Here is a 10,460-nt window from a genome sequence, read left to right on the forward strand (position 1 = left end):
CTCAAGTCCCAGCTCTATTCATTAACACTAGCTTCCATCCACCACTTCCTCATTAACTTCAATTATCCTGTCACCAAAATGATGACTTAATGAGCAAATAATTCACTAACAATGCTTCCTTGCATTATGTCCTCTGAGCATGCGGGAACATGTTAGTAATTGACCGATTTCTAATCACAATTATGTTTATCATACAATGAAACCATGCTTTCATGCCCACAAAAATAGCACGTATTTTCAAGTGATTTATTTTTGTGGGCTTTTACTGTGTACAGACAAGTCTGAGTTTAGAGTTGCGGCTTCAGTGTTGTTGTATGCTCTTTTATGTGTGTTGCTGCTCTTGTGTTCGTAGCATTGATGCTAATTTCCATTAGCTCATCCATAGCTGTTTGCATTATATTTGAGACAATTTACTACTCGGGAGGTGGTTCTGGAACGTAACCCCCGCGATTAACGGGGGTAGACTGAATATGAAGCGCCTGTAACTCAACCAATAGCCGGCACACGTTGTACTGTGACGTCACACGCGTGCTCACACCGGAGGGAAAGTAAGTAAAAGCAAGGCGCATGCGTACTAGCAGCACACCGAACACGGTTCATTTGACTTCATTCCAGAACAGACGTGAAGAGACAAACAGGAGGACCATGATGTTCCGCAGCATTAAGGTAAGAGCTCACTTTATTATTCGTCCACGTAAAAATAGTTACGGCTCAATTCAATCGTATTTTAAGTCGCCCGGTAACTTTCTAAATTTGCAGGTGAGCGTTCCCTCCGCAATGGTAATGTCAAAATGTCCTCGACTGGAGCTCGTTTAAATCACAAAAATCTTTTTTTTTTAAAAAAGAATCACTGGAATCAGTAGGACATGTAACACTTAAGTTTTAATCTTAAAGTGTAATAAGAATCAACTTTTTAAAATGTTAGGTGTAGCCAAAACCACCCGTTTAAATTAATTTAATTTTTTAAACTTAATGATAATTTTAACAATGCCTTTTTTTTTAGCTAAATGCCCTATGTAAATATGTTTCCCTATTTATTTTTTAAATAAACTGCTCCACATAATGATCCTCTATGTATTAAAATGAGTCCTAATATATAAATTAATCTGAATACTTAGAATCGGTTCTCAAAGATGAAATGTATTCATCTTGAAACTCAATTACAAATTCCATACAATCTATGAAGCTTGAAAGTTACAGTAAAGACAACTGAACTTGGACAATGGTTGTTGTGTGACCCTTGGTGGTACAAAAGTTTGAGTACATTACTATGATATGTTTACTTATTCTTAAAAAAAAAAATCAGGGCAAGGTAACATTTGTTGCGTTGTGATTATCATAGGTAGCGTGGGCAATCTGCCCGTCATTACCCTATTATGTAATACGGTGGTGTCAGTGAGAGAAATGAATAGCAATGCCATGAATCCAACCTCCCACACTAGTGAGTGCACCTTGGCCATCTGAGCCAGAAAAAATAAAATAAAATAAAAATGATTGAACGATACCCCTTTTCTAAAAAAAAAACAAAACGAAAACTAGTAAGTCAAGTCACTCGTATCTCAAGTGTTGGAGCAAGAGCTGCTCCCATCAGGACTTGCATCATCAATAAAGACTAGTGACTTAACCTCCGCCATGTTTCACATTTGGGCTAGTGTATTTTTGGATCATTTCTTTCTCCTTTTAGCCTTTCCATCACTTTGGTAGAGGTTAATCTTGATCTTATGAGTCCATACAACTTTGTTCCAAAACTTTAGTGACTCATCGCTAATCTTTGCAAAATCCATTCTGGCTTCAGATTCTTTTTGCTGATGAGTTTGCATCCTGCCGCATGGCCTGTTTATTTCTTCTCTCAAAGTCTTTTTCGAACAGTGGATTGTGCTACCTTCACACCCCTCACCCCCTGTGACGGTTGGCAGTGATGTCTTTGGGTGTATCTTTCAAAGCGCTCACAATGTTTCAACTGCTGTTGATAGCCTTGGCCGACTTCTTTGATGTCTTTTGCTCAGTACACCAGCAGTTTTTCCTTTTCCGGACGTTCCAGAGGGTTTTATTGACTATGCCCAATGTTTGTGCAGAAGCTCCAATTGATTTTCCCCTTGTTGTTTAACACATCTTGATGTAAATACCGTGATGTAATAGTTGGAATTCTACACCTTTGTCTCATATACCGTGATATTACAATATTTTTTCCGGTGGGGACAATATATGTATAATAAGCATTCATTCCATTGTTGCATCATATTTTTCTCAGAGGACTTTGTAAACTGAAATGACCCTTGGTGACCAAAATATCATAGTTTCTTTTGACTAAATAACTAAGTAACTTTCATGACAAACAAGTATCAAGAAGTCCGTAAAGACAAAACCTGCCATATACAGTTGGTTTGAGATTTTTCATCGTTCCTTTTCGTTGAGATTTTTGTCCGATTGCTACTCAATTTGAACCTCCGATGGTTGACGCTGAATCCTGACGATTTTGAATGTTCGTCATTGTGCATCAGTGGAGCCCAATTTTTGATGCTTCACTATAAAAACAAGGAATACAAATTTTGCAATTAATTTGTGCAATTTTGAGAATTGGGAGATTTCTGTAGGTGATATACATCGATTGGATTGTCCGAAAGACATTTGGTCTGAAATGCGGCATACACATTATGCAACCCTGCTTGTTTTGGGATGATTGCTGAGGGTTGGACATAATGATTATTTGGTTTTTGGTTTTGCTTGGTGTAAAAAATTAGCGAATCCCCGCTCCCTGCTCTACCTGATGTGGTTGCACTACACAGCCCTGTTCTGTTGTGTTTTGATAATGGGAGTAGTTCTCCACAGAGTGGAGGCCCTTTTGTGTTGTAACTCTGTTTATTCATCTCCTTTTGCACCTACAAAAAAAAAAAACACTTCATAAATCCATCTTTTCTTGGCTCTGGAACACAGTGTTTATTCAGCGCTCCGTATTTGCTCAATTCCATTGGCACATTCTGCGGCGCGCACACACATACACCGGGCAGGATTGCAACATAAATTATTCAGGGAATATTTCCGTCATCGCCATTGTAGGAGAAGATGCCAGATTGATACTGATGCACTTCGCAGAAACAACTTCAGGTACACCAGCTCTATCGTGTAACGACTTCCAATCCAAGATGCTATACATATTGCATTTGTTTTTTTTAAACACGTGAGAAATGAAATAACTCCCCCCCCCAAAAAAAACGTTATTGTAAATATATTTAAGAGGCGCTGAATAAAAATGGCCTTTGTCAGGTCGTTGAACCGAACATGTTTTTAACATCAATGATAAATCTTAGTTGTTGAACCGAATGTTCATGTTTTTGTGAATATCCAAGACAAATTCAAGCATTCGTTGAACCCTGCATGTTTTTTATTTTTTTATTATTTAATTTTTGGGGGGCTTTTTGAACCTGTCTTCCTAAATATGGATGCACATCAGGTTACATAAACGGATTGTTAACATTTTTTACACAGCAACAACAGACCCACGAGAAAAAAAAAATTGAGATTTATTTAGCGTATTTTCTGAACTATAGAGCGCCCCTAGTGGTGAAAGAAAAATCCACAGAAAAGCCACACCTCTGTATAAAAGCCGCATGGTTCAAAATCTAGGAAAAAAGTAGCAGTTTATAGTCCGGAAAATACGGCAAGTGCTTCACCTCTAGTTGTGTAAAATGAATGTCACTGATCTTAAATATTGTGCAGCCAAACGCCTTTCATGTCCACCACACAATGAGGGGAGTTGATTCCGTGATCTGTCTTGGGAATTTTTGCGTATTTCCATTGTTTTGGTTTTCTTCGACCATATCGGTCAGCTTAAAAGACCAAAAACAACAACAACAACCGAGATTTCCGCGTGGAAACACACAAACACGTCAGGCTCACGTCCCTTTGTAATGAAAGCGTTTGAAACGGGAGAGCCAACTTCCCTCAATTCTTCCCGTCGCAGCAGGTTCGAAGCAAAGCCAGCGTGTTTAAACAAGGAAGACGCTTACGAGCTTACATCTCTCGTCGTAACACTTTCGAGAGTCAACACAAGGTGTCATAAGAATGACATAATGGTGCCTTGCCACTTGACTGCATCATTCATTCATTTTGTGACACTCTTGTTTTTTTTGTCTTGTTCAAATTGAACACACTCCGGACTCTTGTTGAAACTGGCATACTTGTTTGAACACAAAAGACAAATTTGAGTCTTGAATGTTTTTGTAAACTTCAAAGAGTATTCCAAGTGTCCGCATGAGCCAAAAATACGTTTTTGTACATTACAAAGATGTAGTTGTCCTGTTCAACCTAACCTAAACGCGATTTTGTGGCCATAAAAAAAAAAAAATCAATTGCATTTTGACTTTTTCAACCGAACGCTTATTTTGTCAACAATCAAAGACACTTTTGAGACCTGTTGAACCTAACTTAGGCCTACGTGTTGCTATAAAAACAAATCGGTGGGAGACACGAGACTGAAGCCAGTATACTTGTTTTTTGCGAACAGAAAAGACAAGTTTGAGTCTGGACCCAACATTTAGAAAACCAAATGACTAGTCAGTTGGTCAATCTAGCGTACATTGTGTTTTTTGTAAACACTCAACACCAGTTGGAGTCTCTTTTACGCTAACCTACTTATTTTCAAAAAAAATTCAAAGATATTTTGAGTCTTGTTGAGCCTAAGGTCTTTGTAAAAAAAAATAATAATAATCAAAGACCCTTCTAAGAGTCCAATGAAACAAACATACATGTTTTTCTAAACGCAAACATGTATTTTCTGACCATTTTCAGTGTCGTAAACATCAAGTGCAATTTAATGCCTAATGAGTTTTTGTAAACATCCAAGGCGATTTGAAGCCTCATTGAACCCAAAAGTGGGGCCTTGCCACTTGACCGCGTCTTTCAAATGGAAATTTGGGTCTGCTGTCATTGATTTACAACCCCTCGAATCTAAATCGGCAACAAAAGGAGCACTTGTTCACAACTAATTGCCGTTTTGACAGCGGACGCCCTCTTTTACGCAGTGAACACAAACGCATCGTTTGTTTACTCTTAACTCAAATCTGAGCGCCACCGTCTAGGTGTATTAAAGCTTGTCGGATGCGTATTTTTTTATGTCTGCCTTGGATTTTTTTGTACAACCCGTTTTTGCATTATGATGTGATTATTTTCTCCTTCTGTTTGTCCAAGGTATTCGTGCTCTGTCACGGTTTGCTGCAGTTCTCCCAGCTTCTGTACAGCTCCTACTTCAAGAGCACCCTCAGCACGGTGGAGAAACGCTACGGCCTCAGCAGCTACTCGGCGGGAACGCTGTCCTCGCTGCACGAGGTAAGTTAGAAAGAGAGCGAGGGCCAACAACAACACTGGCACGGCTAGCTGGACTGGCTTCAAGCATGTACTCAAGGGTGAAATGGTGAACAAGCGTCAGGATTGCATTTCTTGGCGGGTGAAGATGAGATGAGATCGATGAATCGAATCTCGTTGCAAACTGAGAGCCATGACAATAAAGGGCATTCTGATTCTGATTCTAAATAATTGTTTTGCTTCCCCCTCACTTTTGATGGACCTTCATCGTGCTTCGTGTCCATCTGTGTTTCCAGGTGAGCAACTGCGTGTTGATCGTGTTCGTGAGCTACTTTGGGAATCGTGTGCATCGCCCTCGCATCATCGGGATCGGCGGATTGTTGATGTCCATCAGCGCCATGATGCTCGCCCTGCCACACTTCCTGTCTCGGCCGTATGATTACGACTCGGTGCTACTGAGTAAGAACTGAAACACAAGATTGCACTTCACAAGGAACAAATAATTTGTTTTGTAAACATCAAAGACCATTTTAACTCTCTTGAACCTAATTTATCAAAGATGGTTTCAGGTGTCCGATTAATCAGTTTTTTTTTGTTTTTTTTTTCCGAAACAATCATAACAATTTCAATTCTCCAAATACCTTATGTAAATATTTTTTAAAATCCCGAATTGTAATACATTGTGTGCACTTAATCAATACTTTGTGTTGCTGTGTTGATTTTCTTTTCACGCCCAATTCGGGTCACCACCGATTTTTGCACAGCCCTCGTAAATATCAAAGACCATTTGTAGTTTCCATGAAAACATTTTTGTAAACCTTTAAGACAGTTTGATGTGCAAAAATGGCCACAAACAACCTGAAAGGGTCAACATTGAAGACAAATTGAGTCCCGGGAAGAACTCATTAACTCATTTCCTTCAGACTAAGTTCAATATCAACAGTATTTAATCTAATAAATGTCTGCATGCTGGAGGCTTTGTCCAGCACAACATAGTGCCTGATGTTATCGGAGGATCTTCGTACACTCCGGCTCAACTTTGCATTAGACGGAAATTCATCATCCTGTGTGAGGTGTATTATCTCGCATGAAAATCACCATTCATTCATGTCGCCTCCAGACCTAATGTTCGGGAAATTAAAATAAATTACACGACTCACGAAATGTTGGGAATATTGGGCTTACGCAGAGGAAAAATAAAATGTCCAAAATCTCACGCCACCTGAGAAAGTCCTTTAAGAAACTTCGAACAGGATGCATTGTGTCACCGGCAGAGAGACTGGAAGATTCATAGAAATAGACATGCTTGGAAATGTATCGTTCCATCTCCTTTGTCCAGATCGTCAGGACATTTGCGACCTGCAGAGGAACTCCACCGCCTCCGAGTCTTGCGGCCGAGACGAGAGCAGGCGATTGGCCGACACGCACACCCTGTGGATGCTCATGGCCGCCGCCCAGTTGATGTTTGGTGTGGGCTCGGTGCCCATGCAGCCCTTTGGCATCTCCTACATCGACGACTTCGCCGCGCCCGGGAACTCTCCGCTCTACATAGGTGAACGCCCCCGCGATGGCTACGTGTTGCTGTTATTGAACAATCCGCACAAGGTTCATCGTCCACATGGCCTAAAAGATTCTTAGGACGGGTCATGTTTTGATTGCCTTTGATGCACTGCATGCATTGAACTTGGCTTGAAAGACAGCGAGTCTCATTAAACCTAATGTGCAATTTTTTGAAACCTTGGAAGACAATTTAGATTAGTTTTTATTTGTTGACATCAAAGTTTTTATGTGCATGAAAGTTTTTGAAAATATCAAAGGAAATTTCATGTCAATTCAAGTCTATTTTATTTGTATAGACTTATCAAACGCAATGTCTATGTTTTACTGAGTCTTGTTGAATCTAAATTGTGGTGTCATAGAAATGAGTAATTATTGTAATTTTTTTAAATAATAAAATCAAAAACAGTTTAGTGTTTTTTTTTTAAAGCTAATATATGTGGTTTATTTTCAATTGCAGCCATCTTGTTTACCGTTTCCGTGTTTGGGCCCGCCTTTGGCTTCCTGCTGTGCTCCGGGATGCTTCGTATCTACGTGGACGTGGACAAAGTGGCTTCAGGTGACGGCCATGCAGATGGTGGCATGGATCAGGCGCTGAGTCCTGGCGACCCCCGTTGGGTGGGCGCCTGGTGGATGGGCCTCCTCATCACGTCGGCCTGCCTGGCGCTCACCTCCCTGCCATACTTCTTCTTCCCCCGCACCATGCCGTCAGAGGGGCGGGTAAGGAATCTGGAGGGATTTGGCGCCATCTATTGGCTGTATCTCCTCACTGCAACCACACAACAACTTTGCTGACAAACCAAATGCAATTGCATTTTTAAATGAAATTATATGAAAAATTTGCAGATGATTGGGCGGGAAGCCAACGTGGACTTCAAGAAGCCTCGTGTCTCTTTGTTCGACTTCTTAAAAAGTAAGTTCCCCATATTCCGCATTCCTATGTTCTTTTTTTGTTTTACGGTGAACCCTGTTTATCGCTGGTGCACACGTGATACAACACTGAAGGCGCGCAGCTCTAAATTCAGACATTTAAACATAGAACGAGGGTGTTGCCGTTTGAATCGCAATATCGTGGAGAATGAACCGAATATGCTTTTTTGTCTTTCTATGTGCTCAGTGTTTCCCAGGATGTTCTTCCACTTGCTGCTGAGTCCCTTCTTCCTGGTCCTGATCCTGGCCCAGTGCTGCTTCTCCTCGGTGATCGCCGGCCTCTCCACCTTCCTCAACAAGTTCCTGGAGCGCCAGTTCAGCGCCTCTGCCGCCTACAGCACCATGTTGGTCGGTGGGTGTCGCCTCACACCGCAAGGGGGTAGAGGGGGGGGGGGGGGGGGACGAGATGAGCCTTGGCACAGGTCTCGTCACACAAGCAAGTTCACCGCTGATGCCCTCGCCACGTCCTCCGTAGGTGCCGTGAATCTTCCCGCTGTGGCGGTGGGCATGCTAGTGGGCGGCGTCATCATGAAGCGGACGGGAATGTCTCTGAAGAACATCCCTCGCTTCTCTGTGCTCATGTTGAGCATTTCCACGCTGATGTGCGTGCCGCTCTTCTTCATGGGATGCTCCACGCGCAAAGTGTCCCAGGTCAATCACTACCAGATCGGACAGTACGGGTGAGCTTTTATCGTTTAGTCTAACGAACGTGATTTCTTGTTGACGCTGCCGTAAAAAAAAAAAAAAAAAAAAAATTAACATCAAGTATTAGCCTGATGTTTTTTAAGACTTCAATCTTGTTAAACTCACCCGTATGTTTTTGTGCAGGTCTCCGTCCATGTGCTACGCCAACTGCTCGTGTCCCTCCGCCGCCTTCAACCCAGTGTGCGGCTCTGACGGCGTGGAGTACATCTCTCCTTGCCACGCCGGCTGCACCAACTTCACCCAAAACCCAAACAACACACACGCCGTCCAGGTACAGTAAGTCACACATTCACGAGTGTTAACATTTTGTGGAGCAACCACGTGACAGTCGATTTGAAAATAAAAGGCAAAGCGTAAGGAAGACTGGGTGCAATTCTTTATGTATGGCGTCTGTCACAAAAAAAAAAAAAAATCAGATTATAGAAATCCTTGTGTGTGTGCGCCAGGCGCTTGGTTTCTAATTAAATGTCGCGTGTGTTTTTAGCTGTACACCAACTGCAGGTGCATATCGGGCAGCCAGAGTCACGCGCGGCCGTCACCCTGCGCCAACCAGTGCCCCCACTTCCTGCTTCCCGTCATCCTGATGCTGTCGGCGGGGGCGCTTATCGCCTGCCTCACCCACAATCCCATGTACATGATGCTACTCAGGTCAGACCTTCCGCACCAAACTTATCCGACTCTCAGAAATGCACATGCACGTGACCGATTGACTCACCGTGGGATTTGTTGTCGTATTCAGGAGCGTGGCGTCGGAGGAGAAGTCCTTTGCTATCGGAGTTCAGTTTCTCCTCCTGAGGCTCTTGGGTAAAGCAGAATGCTAAGATCGTTAAGTGATTATTGTTTTGGTTCAGGTAGGGCTGGTTCATTGTGACTTTTTCGGTCTCAGCGTGGCTTCCGGCTCCGGCGCTGTTCGGCATGGCCATCGATACTTCGTGCATCTGGTGGAGGCGTGTGTGCGGCAAGAAGTTCAGCTGTGGCTACTACGACAATGACATATTGAGAAACAGGTGCGCACAAAAACACGGCCTCATGAATGTTCTAAACGTTGGCATTTCAGTGTGACTTTAGTTGTCGCTTAGCTCAGTGAACAGGCAAATTGGTTTCAGATGGGCACTTTTTTTTTCCCAGATTAGTCTCGTCAGACACAGTATGCAGTCATCTAACACAACACAATACAAGTACAAGTGAAAATGATTTATGTTCCAATTTTAGGATCAAATACATTAAAGTGTAATCACTGGTCTTTTTATACATTATATTTATATGCAAGTGCAAAGGTGCTGATCTGCGGTTTATTCCCAGTTTTGAGATTCACTTCCCTAATCTTTTGTCTGCTCCTCAATCAAAAGGTGTTCTGATCTCAAATGCACGCGTCTCCCACCTCTGCTCTTTTTGCAGGTATCTGGGCTTGCTGGTGGGCTACAAGGTGATGGGTGTAGCGCTGCTGGCCATCCTGGGCTGGAAAGTGCTGCGGACACAGGAGTACAGTCTGGAGAAAAGGCCCGATGGGGTGCTATGAAACATAACGCCCCCTTCAACCAAACCCCCAACCCCCTTCATCGCCCTCTTCAGGTGGGAATGCTCAACAGACCAAAAGGCGTTAATACCTCACAGCTTCTGCAGGACTTGTACAATAACATGTTCACCACTGCCCGTCGGGCATGTTTTAATGGACAGCTCGTAATTGTATAGCTTAATATTTAAGTAATTATTTTTTATACTGTGTAAGTGCACGCTGTTCATTTTATACACTGATTTCTTTGTATTTACTCGTATTAATCACACATTTTTCGGTGCTACGTACCGCGTATTATGCTTGCTTTCTAATAAAACATACAGTGTAACAATCAAGTTCTCACTAAGATTTTTTTTTTGTTTTATCATATTGCTGCCTCTCAAGTCGCTGCTCAATGCCTAATATGTGAAGCCTTAGATTGTCATATTAAAAACATATTTCTGTGTCGTTT

General features: G+C 42.2%; 1 protein-coding gene across 1 annotated transcript; it reads left to right on the plus strand.

Annotated features, from left to right (window-relative positions):
• The first annotated feature begins 564 nt into the window (after window positions 1–564).
• slco2a1 (solute carrier organic anion transporter family, member 2A1) lies at window positions 565–10,344 on the plus strand. The gene is made up of 13 exons (XM_088312948.1): window positions 565–666; window positions 5,188–5,325; window positions 5,598–5,760; window positions 6,641–6,853; window positions 7,319–7,578; window positions 7,705–7,771; window positions 7,976–8,140; window positions 8,264–8,468; window positions 8,617–8,764; window positions 8,978–9,141; window positions 9,233–9,297; window positions 9,380–9,500; window positions 9,892–10,344. Exons 1-13 carry the CDS (start codon window positions 568–570, stop codon window positions 10,010–10,012), a joined length of 1,929 nt encoding a protein of 642 aa, XP_088169074.1. The 5' UTR covers window positions 565–567; the 3' UTR covers window positions 10,013–10,344.
• Window positions 10,345–10,460: the final 116 nt, after the last annotated feature.

Source organism: Idiotropiscis lumnitzeri, chromosome 13 (assembly GCF_059441095.1).
Source record: "Idiotropiscis lumnitzeri isolate Australia: NSW breed Sydney's pygmy pipehorse chromosome 13, RoL_Ilum_1.0, whole genome shotgun sequence".
Taxonomy (NCBI): domain Eukaryota; kingdom Metazoa; phylum Chordata; class Actinopteri; order Syngnathiformes; family Syngnathidae; genus Idiotropiscis; species Idiotropiscis lumnitzeri.

Coding starts and splice junctions, on each gene's coding strand:
- slco2a1 (XM_088312948.1), top strand. CDS start 568: ATGCGTACTAGCAGCACACCGAACACGGTTCATTTGACTTCATTCCAG. Junction 7,772..7,975: donor TTTGTTCGACTTCTTAAAAA/GTAAGTTCCCCA, acceptor CTATGTGCTCAG/TGTTTCCCAGGATGTTCTTC. Junction 8,469..8,616: donor TACCAGATCGGACAGTACGG/GTGAGCTTTTAT, acceptor GTTTTTGTGCAG/GTCTCCGTCCATGTGCTACG.